We start from the raw sequence: 19,522 nt of genomic DNA on the forward strand, positions 1-19,522 counted from the left end.
TCGAACAGCTTGTGGTTTGTCCCTCTGGACAACAATGAATGTGGAGACACTAGGACAGGCCAAGTGGCACAGGCAATCAGGCACAACTGTATGCAGCATCCCAGAATACACCGTCTGACTACAGGGGCCTCTTGTAAAAGAGCTATATTTTTCTCAATTTAGACAAAAGTGACAAGACTTTCTGTCTCTTAAATGCATTACCCAGTCTTTTATCATTTAATGAAATAATTCTCAACATATGTAGGTTTATATATTCAGTTGCATAACAGGAATGTAAAACACAACATGTAAGAATAAAGACAATAGAAAGGGAGCACTTACAAATAAATCAAATATATCAGAAAACACAAATTAGGGTAAAGAATGGGACACATCAATAGGAAGAAATATAACCCTCAAGTTTCATAATAGTGTGTAAGTGATCAAAATGGCCACAACTGCACCGTAAAATGATACAATGAACATAGATTAAAAGGCCTTATCACCCCCATAATGATACACCTCCATTTACACCAACAATGATAAAGACTGAACAAAACAAGAAAACCCTGACATACATTCCCAACCTGAGAAGAAAATAAAACAGGAACATAGTTATTGGATCACAAATTAGTACAATAAGAAAATAACAATAAATTATCACCACTGCAAATAAAACTTACAATGAAACATAATACTAACATATACATAGATAGACTTTATAGCAAACAAGTATAAACTACTATATGGACATTAAACACATGCAGACACAAGAACAACACAGATGAAACCTAGCCTTTGTAATATAGAATTCTGTTCTACAATTATAGATAAACAACCTTAACTTTACTTGCATGTCATAAATAATGGATTATTCTATATATGTGACTTTGAACAGACATGGATGGATGAATTGGACCATATTATAATTTAAGAGAATGACGATTCTCCAATTTCTATGCAGAGAGAATCTTGATTTCAGTCAGTCAATACTTTATTTCGGCTAACAATAGCCATAAAAGTCAACACATATAACACAATACATAAATCCATGGTAGAAATACACAATACATAAGTCCATGATAAACAGAATACATACAATTTATGATGGTGAGTATTTATCCATGATTAAGCAATACCAGATAAAATATAAATAACACATTAAATTATCTAAAAGCCAGAAATCTTACAATAAAAAATATTAAAATGAGGTAGACTTGAGAATAATCTGATATCTAGAGTAATCCAAGGTTCCTCTTATTATGATTACAGTTTTTGACCACGGCATTTCCTAATAAGGTATACATTGAATAAATATCTACTTATACCATATACCATTACTTGGGAGGAATTACATTTTAATATGCGCTCAGCTACTTTATATGACTCAATCCCCATATTCCTACAGAGGGGTTTAATCCAAGAAGACCTTGGTTTCTTGTAGGCCGGACAAAAAAAAAGAATGTGGGGAATGTCTTCCCTAGCCCCAAGGGGACACATAGTACACAAATCCAATCCATTTTCTCCAGCCCACCTACATGTGTAGGAGTTTAACAATAGAACCCCATACCTAAATTGCAAATAGAGAGATTTTGCTAAGGGGGGAGCAATCTCATCCATAAATTCCTCAAAGTTAGGTGAATCTTTTGCGTTTAAAAAATTCTGGGTTAAAGTACCAATACGAGAACCCAGGGTTAGTTCACTGTTAACGTGGGACCAAAAGGTTACCTTGAGGAGTTTTTTGGAAAACTGAGTCAAATTATGGGGCTCCTCCCAAAAGGTAAAAAGCCCCAATCTCTTAAACGATGTACAAATATATTTCAGCCATGGGGTTTTCAGAGACACGTCCAATTTAATTAATTCGATCAACGCATCCTTATAGTCTATCAACTCAGGGGTTGACCATATCCTAACCCAGTACAATAACGGTCTTAATGAAGCCAAGTGCTCTGTTCTTTTGAGATTGATGTCTAAAAACAGGGGCACAACTGGGGTACGAGTCGGTATTTTAAGTAGACTACGCACAAATGTATTTTCTATCACCCCAAATTTGGAGGAATTACTATATCCCCATATCTCGGCACCATAAAGAGCTGCTGATTGAGCCTTGGCTTTAAAGACCTCCAATGCTGGTGTAATGGCTTTAGAGCTACTTGCTCCGTGCACCTTTAGGATAGGGAAAGAGTTCTGTTTAAGAGACAGTGAGCTTTTGTTTAGCTGGCCTTGCCAGGACAGCTTGTTATCTAATATCAAGCCCAAATAATTAAAACTTTCTACCTTTTCCAATGTGCGGTTCTCTAAGAGCAAGTTTTTCCTAAACGTTTTGGTTGGGTTTATGGCCATGTACTTTGTTTTCATTGGGTTAATTTCTAGCCCCTTTTCCACGCAATAATTGTAAAAAGTATTAACCAAATTTTGCAAGCCTCTCGGGGTCTGAGAAATAAGGATAGTATCGTCGGCAAAAAGTAAAGAAGTAATTGGTTCACCGACTAATTTTGGGGAGTCATGAGCACAATTCCTCAGGTATGTTGGAATATTATTAACATACAGTGAGAACAATGTGGGTGCTAATACGCATCCTTGACGCACCCCTCTATCTACAGGAATCGCTTTAGATAGTTCTCCTGCTTTTCCCCATCTAATTTTTGCATAGTTCCCTGTATGGAGTTTGATGAGTTCATTAAGTAACTCACCAGGGATGTCTAACTTTTTTAGTGTAGACCACAGCAACTTCCGGGGGACAAGATCAAAAGCAGCCCTTAAATCTATAAATGCAACATAAAGACAACCCTGTCTGATCTTTATGTATTTCCAACAAATACACATAAATCTGAACACCTGGTCGACAGTACTTACTTTAGATCTGAAGCCAGCTTGGTATTTTGACAGTAATTTTGTCTCCTCAATCCAAATTAAAATCCTATTTAAAATATGTCTGGCAAAAATCTTTTGTAAAACATCAATTAAACTAATGGGGCGGTAATTGCTAGGATCATGGCGATCACCTTTTTTAAAAATTGTTATTATTTCTGCCCCTTTCCATGATTCTGGAATAGGTAGACCGGCCACAATTGAGTTACTTAAAAAGTTGATATACGGCCCCCACACATTGACATCGTGTTTCAACAAGTCACCAGGAATTTTGTCAGGGCCAGGGGCCTTACCAGTTTTTATAGCTGATAATGCCAGGACTGTTTCTTCTAAGGTAAAATGCAATGGTACAGTACTACTAACTGGAATAACGTCTACATTCACTAGGGACAAATCATCCTTACTAATCGTGTAAAGTTTAGAAAAGTGATCACACCAGGTCAGTTCATCCAGAAAAATATCCTTGGGTGATCTACCCTTTTTGTTTCCCTTAGCAATTAGATTCCAGAACGTGCTTTGATCATGTAGTTTAGCTGCACTCAGTAAGTCATCCCAAAAGTTAGCATCCCATGCATTTTTAGCTTGACTCAGGGTTTTTTTATAGATCAGTCTAGCATTTTTTATATCACATTGGCTCCCATTTTTTACTACGTGAATCAGTTGTGATTTAGCAACCCTACAATCATGGTTATACCATTGTTTTCCTGGTTCGACCTGATCCATAGTTTTATTCCCTTCTTTTTTATAGACCTTACTCAGAAGGGGTGATAATGCGTCGACCAACTTCAAATGTAAGTCAAGAACTCCCCGAGTGCCTAAGGATGGCATTTGGGGAGACCCCATAATTTCGCTGAATTTGTTATAAATGTTGGCCAGCGCTTCTTTGTTACCCGCAATATACGACCATTTTATGGCTCGTCTATTATTAGAAATCTGTATATCTCCAATTTGGAGATTCAACGGGCCTACTGCAGGTAATCGTTGAAGGAAAAGGGCAGGATCTAACCATAATTGGAGGGGAAAGTGATCACTCTCTATTCTGGAGTCAACCTTAAAATCAATTAATGAACTCCATAGATTTCGAGAGGCCATTACGAAGTCGATATGTGATCTGATACTTCCCTTAAAATAAGTGGGAGCTGACGGAGTGTCTGATGGAAAACGACCATTACATGATCTTAGATCGTGTGATACAGTCATCTGTAGGATCTGTGTGGCGGCTATTGTGCTTTTAGCATAACTTATGGCCTCCAGGGGCATGATACCACTAGCAGTATCTTGTTCAACAAACAGGCTATCAAGAACCTGTATTGGTTCGTATTTGCAATTAAAATCTCCACAGATTAAAACACGGGCATTAACTCCCAATCCTTCTAGGATGGAGTCCAGGGTATCTATCAACTTAGATTCTCTATTTGATGGATAAGGTCTATTATATATGTTTAATAAATAAATAGCACTTTTATTACTGGTCACAATTTTTAGTCCTAGCAAGTCCGGGCCGGGAGTAGACAGCTGACTAACCTCTATTTCTAGGGAAACTTTGACCCAGATAACCAGCCCCCCGGATGCCCTTCCCCTATTGGATGGCATCGCTTTAGAGCAAAAAGTTTTATATCCTACTCTATGGGGGGGTTCTACCATCCAGGTTTCCTGAAGGGCAATTATGTCATGTTTCTCAAAGAAAGAGCATACTCCCACATCCACCAGGTTCCTAGAAAGGCCAGCAATGTTCCAAGACAGTAGGTTGACTTTAAATTCCTCAACTATCTTTGGAGATGTTCCCCTTAATCCAATATTGTCACTAGTATTATTAGATACTGGCGAGTTATCTAATACCATTGTATATTTATCAATGACAAATTCATTGCCTAATGTCTTTGTCTGTGCTATAGTTGTCTTTGGAGCAACATCAAGCCCAGCTTCTACTTGCACTCCCTGCTTACTTCCCAAGAGCCCATTTGTCTTTGACTGCTCATCCAATGGGTTAGAAGGTAACCCCAGTGCCACCGTACTTTTAAAACCAGGGGTTCCACAACCGTTAAAAATCTCTATAGGGTGAGTAACCAGCAATGAGGCTAGGCTCTTATTTATATCAGCCTCTGGGAGTCAATCATTTTCATCTAGGTCCCTCAACACTGCATATCTGTTTGCCATCGGGATTTCAAATTGTAATGGTTTATTAACGATGCAAATAGGGCTAACCTCGATTGTTCTTTGGAATAATCTATCTGGGTGTCTGTAAAAGTAACCCAAAGGGTGTACACGTACGGCATTCCCTCCTGATGCAAGGGAAGCTGCCCTTAGGAGTGTAGTTGCCACATGTTGGGGATGTCTGAAGTTTATTATAACACAATCCCCCTTGCATGTTTTCCTCGTATTACCTAGCCAGGCAACTCTTCTGGTGGACAATATTTGGTTTGAGAGGTTCGTGGGGAAACCACAGTTTTTATTTAGCCAAGCAACTGATTTTCTCTTGAGTGAATCATGAGATTCATCCGAGGCTTTAAGAGTACCAGGGACAAGTGGGGGAACATTAGACAAAATAACCACATATGATTCACAAGCTGGTGGAAGGTTGGCACAAATTGGTTTTTGTGCTATAGCTATAGGACCCTTGTTACTAGATGGATCTGTGTTAGTTCGAATACCACCACCAGCTGGTTGTGATGTTGTCATGCAGCCAGTTAAGATTAAATTTCCCTCCTCTAGAGGGGGAACCGGGGCAGTATGAACAGGTTTTAGTGGTACCTTAGGCGGTATGCTAGGCGGTATAATATGCTGTTTCAATCCCTCCACAAGACAACCCAACCTTGATACCTCTAATGCCAGGGTTTCAATTTTGTTTGCAAAAGGTTTGATCATAAGCACCAATTTTTCCTCCAAAATTTTAGCTACGGTCTCAGCGAGAGTAAAACTCTCAGCTTCATTACGGGTCTGTGTTTTAACATGAGCCACAGCGGGCTTCCGAGGTTGATCTGACAATGATTTATGGTATACACTACCCTTCTTAAATTGAGACTTCCTACATTTCCTAACTGCTCTTTTCGGAGGAGAAGGAGGGACTTCAAGCTCGCTCTGGGACTCTGATATTTCTTGGCTTACAGTATTAACCTCATTGTCCACAATGCAATCAGATGGGTTCCCCACTAAAGTTGCTTCAGTTAAAGAGTTCCCTATAATTAACCCGTGAGCACCATCATCTATACAAAGCTCAGGATTATCTTCCAGAGTCACCTTCCCAAGGGACTTCCGTCTTTCATTATTTATCATGCTGACCTTTTTAACTAAATAATTATCCATCGTTACTTTAGCTTTTGCCATCATAAACGCTTATTAGATCATAACCAATTACAGTGTAGTTAATATCACAAATAATCCCGAAGAGCAGGATTAATACTAGTACACTATAGCAGTAAGTCGAACTTTTATACCAACAAGTTAGGACTATTTAGACAACAGGACAGCAACCAATAAAGATACACTTAAATATATAACCTGAGAGCACACAACACTAAACGATCAGGAGATGCTCATGACTGACTGAGTCTATTAAAAAAACAAAAAAAAAAAAAAACAATACTTGCAAAAGCGTGTCCACAACGTTATCAAGGGGGGTGGCCCAACCCGACCGCCTACGACCTCCTAACGGCCTCACAACGGCCCGCCCTTTGCCCGGGCTTAGCCCCAGCGCTGTCCCGCGCGCGTCCCGCGTCGCGGGGGAAGTCCTCGGTTTTAAGCGCCTCCTGGCGCGCTTCTGATGATGGCGGGCTTCCGCCGCTAGGCAGCTTGGAAGCTGCAGTCCTTGCTGTGTCCCGCTACCGTCTCCGGATGGCCGTGGAGGGGGTGAAGGAAAGCAAGGTGAGTGCCCCACTGCTTGGCTGCTTGGTCGGAAAAAAGATGCCACAGTTCGACCCGATTTGGAGGAGACACCCGCTCTGCCGGGGAAGTCCTCGGTTTTAAGCGCCTCCTGGCGCGCTTCTGATGATGGCGGGCTTCCGCCGCTAGGCAGCTTGGAAGCTGCAGTCCTTGCTGTGTCCCGCTACCGTCTCCGGATGGCCGTGGAGGGGGTGAAGGAAAGCAAGGTGAGTGCCCCACTGCTTGGCTGCTTGGTCGGAAAAAAGATGCCACAGTTCGACCCGATTTGGAGGAGACACCCGCTCTGCCGGGGAAGTCCTCGGTTTTAAGCGCCTCCTGGCGCGCTTCTGATGATGGCGGGCTTCCGCCGCTAGGCAGCTTGGAAGCTGCAGTCCTTGCTGTGTCCCGCTACCGTCTCCGGATGGCCGTGGAGGGGGTGAAGGAAAGCAAGGTGAGTGCCCCACTGCTTGGCTGCTTGGTCGGAAAAAAGATGCCACAGTTCGACCCGATTTGGTTTCATTAAAGACAACGGAGGCTAACATTATGCATATACTTTTATTTGCTGCCCAACATGCAGCCCTTTCAAGAACACTGAACACATCACAAAGTAATAGAATGTTCACACAAGCAGTATAAGTATCCTGTGCACTGCATCATCTTCCTCTTTTAGCTGTGCAATCCAAGAGGTGAATCGCTTCTTTCTTGGCAAGAGAAAGTCCTGAAGCATTTTGATCTAAAGAGAAGAAAGGTTCTCACGGTAAGGAAGCACTAGAAACAGTAAGAGAGCATGCACGAAACATTTGCATTAAAGATACAGAGTAGAAACATTAATTAATATAATAAATAACATATATATACATATATATATATATATGAACCCAAGTTTCTAGGGAGAGGAGGGTGGGATAATGTTAGCCTCCGTTGTCTTTAATGAAATCAAGATTCTCTCTGCATAGAAATTGGAGAATCGTCATTTCATTACAAGACTGGAGGCTACCATTATGCATGTTTAAAGCCACTCAAGGCTACATTAGTAACATGCTCTACTGGTCTTAAATAAAACTTAGCAAAAGTACTAGCATTAGGCCAGTCGGCTGCTTTAAGAATCTCTGGGAGAGAACCCCCTGCCCAATATAACTTACTAGCCATTGCACCCCTTGAAGAGTGAGCACTAAACCTGGTTAGATCCACCCCAGCTTCGTTCATGATAGAGCGAACCCACCTTGCCAAAGTAGCATTTGAAACTGGTTTATGAGGTCTAAAGTAAGACAAAAGTAGCTGATCCACACCAACTGTTCTATGACTTTGAATTTTTGAATCGTACACTTTCATACAATTAACCACACACAGTTTCTCACAATCATGGAAGAGGGGAAAGAATATGGACCCTGACATAGTCTTGGTTCTCCTCCAAATGTCAAAATGAACGCCTTCAGAAGAATAAAACCTGTTAGAGATTTCAAGTGCATTAATGTCAGAAATCTTTCTAACGGAAATTAAACAAAGCAAGGTAGCACGTTTCATAGAGATTTGCTTTAGAGAAAGCAGAGTGTTGTCTTGCCAACTACAGAGAAGTTCAAAAATCAAATTAACATCCCAAAGAGAGTTATAACAAGATTTAGGGGGTCTTTTTAATCTAACCCCTTTCATTACTCTTTTAATTAATGAATTACTACCATTCGCTAGATTATTCATCAAAGCATGACCTGAGGAGATTGCAAATCTATAACAGTTTATAGTTCTGTAGGAAAGACCAGAATCAAGAAGATGTGCTAAGTAGTTAGCTATTAATTGAACAGGGGCTTCCACGGGATCCAAGTCCCTCTCCACGCACGCAGACATGTATGGATGAATGGGACCATATTATAATTTAAGAGGATTCAGCGCAGTCCAGATACAAATCCAGAAACTCTTTCTTACTATTAGTTGCTGCACTGTCCTTATATTGACCAGAATATAACGTATGAGCATAACATGACAGCTGGTATATTTCCTTTGCTGAAGTAATGGGCCCATTTAATTATTTGTGGTTGGGCAGTTGTTTTGCCAGGAAGATAGAGTACATTCATCTGTCGAGGTCCTGACTGCCAGATTTATAAATGAAAAGAAAGTAAAAGAAACACTAAAGGGCTGATTACGATGCTGCACAGAATGGCTCCGACCATCAGTTGGAGCCTATCCGGGCCGCATATCGGTTTAATGCTAGTGGTCGGAAATTAAACCTCTTGGTCATTCCGGCTGGCTTTCATAGGGCTCATGGAGCCATTCTGCCAGTCTTAGGCCAGCCCGTAATCCCATAGGGCAGACGTTCTGCCCTTGAGATTACGATACTCGGTCTCAGCAGGCTTTCCATGTTGGGCTTTCCGACATGAAAAGCCTGTCGGAGAGTGAGTATGGGGGCCTCTAAAAGGGCCCCCTTGCCACTGCGGCCTCCAGTTGGGAACCGAAGTAGCACCTATGGTGCCCACTTGTTCCTCCCTGCACCATGTTGCAGGCACCATAGGTGCAGGGATGAACACCGACTCCCACTCCTCTATGCGAGCTTGTGTTGCAGCCAGTTTATGGCTATAGCACGAGCTCCCATCGAGGAATGGGAGTATGCAACCCAATGGCGTTCAGTCGCATCATAATGAGTTTTTACCAGTGAATTATCTATTGCAGTTTTCCAACACTGTTGCTATTTTGCTGCTAGCATTCCATGCAGCTCTTTACTCAGCAGACAAGAATTCTATTGACAGGATGGTTTATTTGTTTTAATATTATGGCAAGGCCCAGGGGCAAATATTATGCATTATCTCTTTCATTACCTCATACACAAACACAGCAGCAACAAGAACATAGAATTAGAATAACAACAACGCTCTGGAAACCTTAGAACCTGTATATTTACTGAACGCAGAGCCATTTTCCTTCTTGCTGCCCCTACACAGATAAGTACAGTGTGCCGGTTGCTTACTTCAGTGTTTGAGATAGAAGTTTGAATATTTTGAGTTGTTTTTAACATCTATAATTTTCAATTTTAAACGTCTGATGACAGTGTGTATGTTTGGAGGATTTCTGAATGCTAGCATGAGTATGAATGTTAAGCTTATCTGTGTGGGCCAGATAGTCAGTTGAACCCAAATGTTGGTGTTCAAGTAAAATAAATGATGACATTCTACGGGAAGATACATACAGGTGCATCTTTGGGTCGATTCAGATTGAGGCCACTAACTGTGGTTCATGTTTTAAGGGAAAGATTGTTTTTCCAGGACTAAAGGATGTTCGTTTGGTTGGTCATGTATAGTTGGAAGGTATTTGTGAATTTTTGAGGTGTAGGGCGATGGGTCGCAGGTTTGGGTTGTGGTTTTTGTAACTATGGTGGATAGTTTTGGTGCTTACTTTGAAAAGTCACTTACATTCTAAGGCTGCATGCAACAAGGGGAGGCATGCAGTTGGGGGTCGCACAGCCGATCCGAGTTGATAGGCTGTAGCCGATCTGTGGAAGCAGCTGAGCGGGCACCGGACGCAAAGCAGATAGCTTGCGCTTCTTTTAGGCTTTTAGAGGCACATGCATCAAGCTATTTTGCGATCGCAAACCTTGCGAATCGCAAAAAAAGACCATTTGCGATCGCAAAATAGCCAAATGCAATGCATGAAAAAGGCCTCAAAATCGCAAAATTTTGCAAATACCTAAATAGCAAATCTGAATAAGTGAATCTGTAATAGGTAATCGCTAATTAAGAATCGCTAAAGCTATGCATGAAAAAAGTCACTATTTGCGAATATACAAAAAAATCGCAATTAGTATTTCTTAAATAAGAACAAATGAAACCAGGTGGTAACCATTACAAATTGGATGAATCAAGTGCCAATCATCAGCAAACTACCTAAACAGGCCCAGAATCTATCAGAATGTTTCACAATGGCAGCACTCTACGTCATGGCGAGGAGGATGAGGCTCAGAGCAGCAGCACAAAGAAGAAGGAGGATACAGGAGCACATTTTCAGAGTGCGCGTTACTTTGCTAGGGTAGACAGAGGAGGAGATCTATGACAAATATAGGCTGAATGCAGACATAATCGACGATCTCATAGCTGAATTGGATCCACTACTACAGCGTCAGACTCGCAGGACACATGCCATCCCCTCTCATGTGCAGGTTCTATGTTCCCTGCACCTCCTAGCATCAGGTAGCTTCCACGAAGTAATTGCCACAGCTGGAGGTGTCTCTCAAAATGCACTATCGCACTTTTTTAACACATTCCTTGATGCCATGTTGCAGAGGATACACCACCACATTAAGTCCCCCACAGCACCACAGGAATTGCAACAAACTAAACTTGAATTCTAACAAATAGCACAATTTCCCCACATAATTGGTTGCATTGATGGGACGCATGTAACCATTTGTCCCCCCTCAGTGAATGAGTACATTTACAGGATCCGAAAGTCATACCATTCATTGAACATACAAGTCATCTGCAACTCCAAACACATGATCACAGACATAGTGACAAGTTACCTTGGCACTGCACATGACTCCTACATCTTCAGACACAGTGGCATACACAGATGTTTCCTTGCGCGTGAATTTTGAGAAGGATATATGCTTGGTAAACAGATGTTATACTATCTTACAGACTCGTCCACCATAGTGACACATAACAGTGAGTAATGTTATGGTTTATTTCCCTATAGGTGATAGCACATACGCTTTGCACTCCTTTATACTGACGCCATACCTAAATCCAAGTACCCCAAGTGAGCAGTGATATAATGCAGCACATATCTCCACACGCAACGCAATTGAGAAGACATTATCTTTTCTCAAATCTAGGTTCCGCTGCCTCCACAAAACTGGTGGTGCATTGCAGTACAGGACATATATCTGCTGCAAAATTGTCACAACATGTACCATTTTGCACAACATAGCCACTAATAGGGGCCTTCCCGTGGAACACTCTAACAGCGAGCCTGAGGTAGACATGCAGCCAAGACAACCACCACAAGGGGCATGCGGTCCAAGTGCAGCAGAGGGGAGACGGAGATGTGCAGAAATCACTCAACATTACTTTTAAGGTGGGTAATCATGAGACAACACAGTAGGTGCTCAACAGTTTAATGTAACAATATTGTGGTAGAGTTAATTCACACATACCAGGTGCAGACAAGTGTAGTGTGAATAAAGTAAATTGTATGACATTGCATTGGCACTTAAACGTCAGTGGGAACAATGTACATGCTGCTGGTTACCTCACCAGAATAGTACGTGTCCATATTATTACTTTTTCCAGCCACGCACTTCCGGGGACCACTCAGTAGGCTCAGCCACATCCCTTGTTGAGCCTTCTGTGGCAGTGTTGCTACTTGTACTGAGACTCCTGAGATATATTACAGGTGCCAGTAGGCTACTGAGGCTGGAGGCCTCCTCACTATCCCCCTGCCAATAACGTTGTTACCACCAACTGCAGCAATCTGGAGCTGTTCCATTGCATTAGTGACCTGTATGAGGCCCATGGCCACATCCCCGCAGCAGTGGCTCATCTTCACTTGCATGCTAACAGCACAACGGGAAAGCTGAGCTGTTGTGCTCAGCCTATCGATGGCCCTGGTGTAACCGTCCAGGAGCCCCATTAAATTGTGATGCCGCTTTCCATGGAAGGCATGGTCATCCTGAATGACCCTGCACAATCCTGCATAGCTGTTGTAACATAAGCAAAGTTTTCAATGTTTGCCCTTTGCCCTTCCACAACAGCAGTGGTGAGCTCTCTCTGTCAGTCATGGATGTCCCCCATGTGTGTTGCCATTGTCCCCAGTTGGCCTTGCATAATTCTCATGTTTTTGCATTGCAGGCGCTGGACCCTGAGCATCTTGCCCTCCAGCCCATTCCAAGAAGCAGCCCCATTGTGTTCTGCAGCTGTCAGGATTGCCCTTGCCTTTCACCTGCGGAAATGTATGGACCTGCGCCGCATTGGTACCTCTGTTGTTGGTGGGGGTGTATGGGCAGCCTTCTGTGTGGGAGTTTCTGTTTGGCTCTCTTCCTCACTCTCCAAATCAGGTAGTGGTGGGACTTTTCACCTGCGTGGAGTGGTAGCAGGTAAGGGTGAGGGTGCTGGCCCATCTGGTTTCTCCTCAGACTGTGCATCTGGTTCCTGTGACTTGTGGACAGCAGCCACATCACTCTCCTGCGCAGCTGCATCTGTGATTTTAAACAGTGCAAGTTCAGTCATTTCTTTGTGCACATGTATGTGACATAGCACATGCCAATGTCTAATAAATTAACTTTTGTTATGGACAAAGTCTACTTTAGCCACTTCCTTGCTGCACTCTGCTGCACTAAAGCTGTTTTGGTCCCTCCTTGCCTTGCCCTTACATTTGTCTGTATACTTCTCCCATAATGCATTTGGGTGTTGCAAGTAAAAAGCAGACTGGACTCAGGGGTGCTACACTATGCAGGATCTGCATTAGGGGCTATTTTAGGTACATTTAACATTTAAAGATATTTAGCAGTGGTCTTACCTTGTGAGGTACCAGCCTGTTCAGAGGTATCTATCTGGGTTATGCCGACAACTGCCTCTGGCTGCAGTTTCTACCATGTCCTCCAGGAGTGTGTTTGCATGTTCCTCAATTAGTCCCCCTCCAGCGTTTTTTGGCTCTGCAAACCTTGCATCCACCCTCTCTTTTGATTTGCTGCGCAGGTCGTACCAGCACTTGCTCACATCTGCAATTGAGTGCTGTGTTATCCCCGCAGCATTTACCTTTGCTTGGATAGCCAGCCAAATTTTTCTTTTAACTGACTCTGCAACTTGCAGGCACAGTTTGCCAAAGAGCTTATCGTGGCTCAAAACCACTTCCTCAATGAGGATTTCCAGTTCTTTTTCGCTGAATGTCAGCTTCCTTTTCCTTCCTTGGCCTTTCTTGTCCCCTGTTTCTGTGGCCATGCTTTTGTTTTCAAACAGATTCAGCTTAAAAAACAGCTTGTTCCTGCTCAGCTCCACCAGTCTGCCTCCTCGTCGGACTCTCTCTGTGAACAGGTGTCTGCATTCCCTGATTCACTTCCTGGTTGTGATGTCATCCCCATGCAGCAATATGAGTAAATCGCTGTTAGCGAATCGGTATTAGCGGATTCACTATTTGATTTAGTGATTTTTACCGAATCGCTAAAATAGAGCGATTTTTTTGATGCATTCGTTTTTGCGATTCCGTAATAGCGATTTCTTAATAATCGCTATTAAGGAATCGCAAAAATTATTTTTCATGCATTTGCCCTTTAGTCGCTTGAGAGCCATTTTAGGAAATTGATAAAAAGACCCTTCAGAGATATTTAAAACCAGGAGGACATGTTTTGGGAAACAACAATCCAGATTCTTCTGAGGTGTTTAGATGCATGCTGGTAACTCATTCTGATCATCTGAGAGAGGACGCTGAATCTTAGGGCCTTTGCGAGAGTTATCATGTAGACTTTGTAGGGGTTCCTCTTTACGTGGAGTGTCCAAGATTGTTGAGGTATTCCAAAGAAAAGGAGGTATTGGTGACTCAAGAGGTAAAAGAGCTTCTGTAAAAGCACAATAGAGAGTGCAGAAGAGGTTCCAGGGTGTTTTGTGAGCAACAGTTTCCTAGATGCATAGAAGAGCAAAGATGGCACCTGTTATAAATCTGAGGGAATTGAACAATTAGATGTTTTACAACCACTTCAAGATGGAAGGAATACACACATTAAGAGATTTGTTGAGGAAAGGAGATTGGTTGGCAAGATTGGCCATGAAGAATGTTTATTTGATGATTCCAATGTTTGTAGAACACAGGGATTACCTACAGTTTAGGTAGGAGGGAATTTAATGGAGAATCAGAAGTCTACCATTCAGGCTAACATCGTCTCCATGGCATTTTACAAAGGTGATGAGGCCAGTAATAGTGTGGTTGCGTTCAAGGGCTATCCATCTGATTGTTTTTCTGGACACATTTTTAATAATCGATGGTGTTGGAGCAGACAGAATTGGCTGTGCAGATGCTGGAAGATTTAGGGTTCATAATGAACCGAGACAACTCTTGTTTGGAACTAGCATTAATGTTTTTAGGTTTCCAGACCTTAGAATGCATGTTGAAGGTACAAATGGAGAAATTGAAGAGAATTTGCAGGGAATTGAATTTAGATTGAATCACATTGCATCAGTTAGCGAGGTTCCTAGGTCTGCTGTCAGCTTAAATTCAGGCAATCTTTCCGGCTCCCCCCCATTGTAGGGTTCTTCAAAGGTTGAAAGGTCATCATATACGGTTAAGGGTGACGTATTCCCAGAAGGTGCGAATGAATCAACAAACGATAGAGGAGTTGGAATGGCTTTTGATGAACATGAAAGCAATGAATAGAAGGGCAATTTTCAGGGAGTTCTGGAAAAGTAATAGAGTCAGTTGCAAGGCTGCATGGTTGAGGACCAAGATGTAGCTCACTGATGAAAAGAAGAGAAGAAGATGCATATAAACTGTCTGGTACACCAGGCCAGCCCTTCGCAGTGAGGAGTTTTGTGAAGGATCAGGCAAAACGTTGCATGATGTTGAACATGGATAACACAGTGTGTTATGCCAACAAGTTGGGTGGTCCACGCTCAAGAGGTTTGGCAGAGATTGTGAAATAGTTTTTGATGATTTTGCTTGGACAGAGAGATAATAGTGCAGGCTCAACATATTCCAGGGAAGAAAAATTTAGAGGCAGATTGGAAATCAAGGTTTCTAATAGATGTGAGCAATTGGAGGTTGGATAGGGAAGTGTTAATGATTTTGGTGACAGGATGGGTACCGTTGGAAGTGGATTTGTTTGCGGACAGACTTAATGCAGAGTTGCCAAGGTTTTACAGTCTGAGACCAGATCCAGAAGCAAAGGTGTAGATGTTTTTCAACAGGACTGGGGGAGAGGAAGGATGTATATTTTGCCTCCTATCTTGATGATACAGAAGGTGCTAATGAAAGTAAGTAGAGAGAAAGCAGAGTTGGTGTTGGTCACTCCGTTCTGGCAATCTCAGGTGTGATTTCCAGATGTGATGAACTTGTTGTTGGATGATCCAGTCTTTTACCATGTTTCCCTCAAGTACTGTTGGATGCCCAGGGCAATTGTCATGAGATGATAGTAGCAGGACAGTTAATGTTGATGGGTTGGTTGATTTCAAGAGTTTGGCAAATGGCTGGGTTATCGAAAGAGGCATCAGAGCTCATTGAAAAGTCATGGGCGCCAGGGACAACTAGAGCATACAGGTTGGTATGGAGAAGATGGTGTAGTTGGTGTGCTGCTAGGGCATTGGATCACATATCAGCACCTGTAGTGGAGGTAGTAAATCATTTGCAGAATTGTTCAAGAAAGGTTTGGCATATAATTCATTGAATTTAAGTAGGTCTGCAATTTCAGCAAGACATGAGTTGGTGGGTGGAATACCAGTTGGTCAGCATGTGTTCGTGTTTCCTCCAAACTCGAACTATAATCCTCTTTGGGATGTCTTTCTAATGTGAGGGAAGTTGTAAGCAGGGAGGAGGTGGTTGTTTGACTTTAAGGTTGCTATCTTGGAAAATGGCCATCTTACGTTGTTTGTTTCCGCTAAGAGAGTATCTGATATTAGAGCTTTAGTGGTAACTTCTACGAGTTTCCAACCTGAGGGTGTGTGTTTTGAGTTACAGAAGAGGACTAAGGCTAAGACTATGTCTAGGAACATTATTTATCCTAGCATGGAGGGACATGACGCTTATGTGTGGTACATTAAGAGAAGAACTGAGAGGTTGAGGAAACAAGGATGTTCACAGTTATTTATTTCTTTGAAGCACACGTTTAAGGCTGTGTTGGCACCTAATTTGGTGAAGTGGGTTAAGGAGGTGATGAAAATGGCAAGTATTGATAGAAGCATTTTTGGGGCGCACTCAGATAGGGGGGCAATGGCTTGTAAGGCTTTTTTGACAGGTTCCAGTCTAAGTAGTATCATGAAGGCTTCAGATTGGTCTAGTGTTTCGACGTTTAAAAGATTTAAAATTAAATCTGTGGAAAATTCTGTACAAAATGCAGATTTTCCACAGTTTTAATGGGAAGAAAATCATGATTTTATTATAGGCACAGAGGCTTATATTTTTCCTCCATCGATTGTGCTCGGCTGATTTGTTCAGTTTTGTGTTTTCAGGTCAAAGCTAAGCAAAGGAGAGGCCTTCGGAGCTTCAAGAATTTAGATGGCTTTGTTTCTGGTGGATTTACAGTTTAATATGAGGATGAACTTTTGGTTTATTCACAAGCAAGAATAGAAGGAAGATGCTGTGCATTCAGCGAATATATGCATTTCCTAGGGATTCTAGAGTGTTGTTGTATTCTAATTCTATGTTCTTGTTGCTGCTGTGTATGTGCATTATCCAATAAAAGAGATGATGCACAATATTAGCCTTTGTGTTTTTAATACAATCATGATTTTCTTCCCATTAAAACGTTGTAAAAACTGCATTTTCATATACATTCATCTTATCCCTCGATGCAGAGAAGAAAGGCCACACTAACAAACTAATGAAAGGGACAGACAACAAAGAAAACTGGCCCATATTAAATACCACAATAGATCAATGTCCTTTTCTTTCTCAAAAGGTGCAAATTATGTCTATTAAACTAACATATAATGTAAACAGCCAGGCAGAGAAAAGGATCCAATGAAAATGATCCAATGGAATCATACACAAAAACCCATAGTGACTCCCCATGCTGTGAGTATGCACACTACGGACCCGGAAGTCACCACTGACTGCACAGGAAGTCACTCAAATTATCTAAAGGTAAAAATCAGTAATTTAGAACATGTTAGGCGGTCGACTCCTGTCCTCTACTGTAACAGCAGAAGGGCACCCACCATACCTAGAGCTCCTTGCTGCGTTAGCCCAAGTCATTTTAGCAAACTTGCTCTAGCCAAAACAGAATGAAAATGTTTATCAAAATTGTTCAGTCGGCCAGCCACCATGTCTTGGCCTTGAGGATTTATCCACAGACATCAGTCTGGTAATATGGTAGGTTTCATAATTCCATTAGAGAAGAATCACATGTGTACACAAACTGCACGGAGTCCACTCACAATGATGGCAGATATTACACATGAGTTAAGAAATTGTATTAATCAGGATTTGCAATGCTATCCCTGATGATCAAGTAATTGTGGAACTTCCAGTCTTTCTAAGAAAATTGCTGAGATTTTTGTTGTCCTTTTTACTGATCTATAGAATAGACAATTCATTTTTTTGGATTAATTGAATTCCTGCATAAAGATAAAAAAACAATAATTAAATTTCATAAAACAGAGAATAAGTTTCAAACAGGATTATAACTGATGTAAAATCCATCAATGCATAAGTGCTGTCTGGGGTTTGTCAGATTGGCAGCTTGTCCATACAGTGCACTGGGTTAAAGTACAAGTGTACCGAAAAAACGGGTTTTACCAGCCTGCTTTGTAAAGTTAAATCTGACACACAACTGTCTTTGGAATCAAGCATTCAACTTTGTAGAGAGACTCCCAAGGTTTTGATGTTGATTAATGTTTCCTGGCTGTCAACCTGGCCCAGATGTTGCAACAGATACTGGAGATACTGGGGTCCATGCATGTAAAATTTGGTGTGGCGTGCAGATAAACAGCTTTTAAAGTCAAGAGTCCATCTAGCTCAAAAGTTCCCACAGGCCAGGGAAGATTTTTAAAGTGCCAGTTTGCAAATTAGAAGCTTATAAAGTGCATGGGTACTGTCTAGAGTGTGACTGGCCAAGGACTTGTCTGATGGTCTCCAAAGGACCTAATTTACAACGCCAAGATTGAAGATGAAGTTAGCTTTTACAGGCTGTTCTATAAGGTTAGAAAATTTGCACAACTGTATACAAGTGAATCAAGCGACTTTTTCATGGATCTTCAATGAGATAGGATGGGCCAGGGTTTTGATATTAGTGACTCCAACCCGGATAGCAGATGGCCCATATGTTTTTGTGTTTATGACCAGCCCCCTGCTGGTGGCCAGTTCCACTGCAACTCAATGCGGTGGTTTAAGTTTCATGAAACAACAATTTAGAGTGGGGTCGTCGGGTTCTAACCAGGATATAACATCCTGCCTGCATGTACGGATCCCTTTACTTAATGTGAAGGTTTCAAGAGACACCGACTCTCCACTGCTATCTCAGGGCAAATTCAGGTCATGTGCAGGAGTTTCTCATTGCTTGAGCTGCATAAGTGGCATGCTCTGTGACTGGTGTATAGCCATGTATGTTTTTCGCTAGTATGCATAGGCGACCCAAATGTCACCACAGCAACTTTGATTTCAAATGAAGTGAGTATGAACAGGCTGATTATGGCACTCACTGTAGCTTTGGGTAGCTGTAGTTGACTTTCCAGGCATGACTTATTTTAGCAAGCTCCTCTTTGTCTTTTAGGAGGTAAGTTTTGGCCATTGCAGAATTGACTGACTTTTTAAAGGCCTTATATGACAGGGGCCGATCTCAGAAATTCCCAAGGTGCAAGTTTCCTATGGTTTGAACTAGACACACTTTGAAGTTGCTTGTGTAATTACAGCTACCTAGATTGTTGATCGAAAACCACAGGGTGTTGTTTTAAGTGTTGGGCTCTGCTGTATAACTAAGGACTAAACAAATGAGTCTGCCATGCGATTGATTGCCTCGTAAATCTTATCTCCAGCCAGATTTGACTTAGAGAATAACTCTGAGCTAAATTTAGCACATAATGAAAGACTATAGCTTTTTAGTTGAAGCTTGTCCAATAGGGCTGTGTCACGGCCGAGAAGGGCCTCAGTGCAGTAGGTTAAAGTTAGCACAATTTTTGCCACCATTACA

General features: G+C 41.8%; 1 protein-coding gene across 1 annotated transcript; it reads right to left on the bottom strand.

Annotated features, from left to right (window-relative positions):
* Positions 1-13,229: 13,229 nt before the first annotated feature.
* Positions 13,230-13,631, bottom strand: LOC146808556 (myb-related transcription factor, partner of profilin-like). Its single transcript, XM_085624004.1, has one exon. It carries the CDS (start codon positions 13,629-13,631, stop codon positions 13,230-13,232), a length of 402 nt encoding a protein of 133 aa, XP_085480130.1.
* Positions 13,632-19,522: the final 5,891 nt, after the last annotated feature.

The sequence above is a fragment of the Triturus cristatus genome, chromosome 8 (assembly GCF_964204655.1).
Source record: "Triturus cristatus chromosome 8, aTriCri1.1, whole genome shotgun sequence".
NCBI classification, from domain to species: domain Eukaryota; kingdom Metazoa; phylum Chordata; class Amphibia; order Caudata; family Salamandridae; genus Triturus; species Triturus cristatus.

Bases quoted from the DNA above. Each gene is read 5' to 3' on its own strand.
- LOC146808556 (XM_085624004.1), bottom strand. From the start codon at position 13,631: ATGGCCACAGAAACAGGGGACAAGAAAGGCCAAGGAAGGAAAAGGAAG.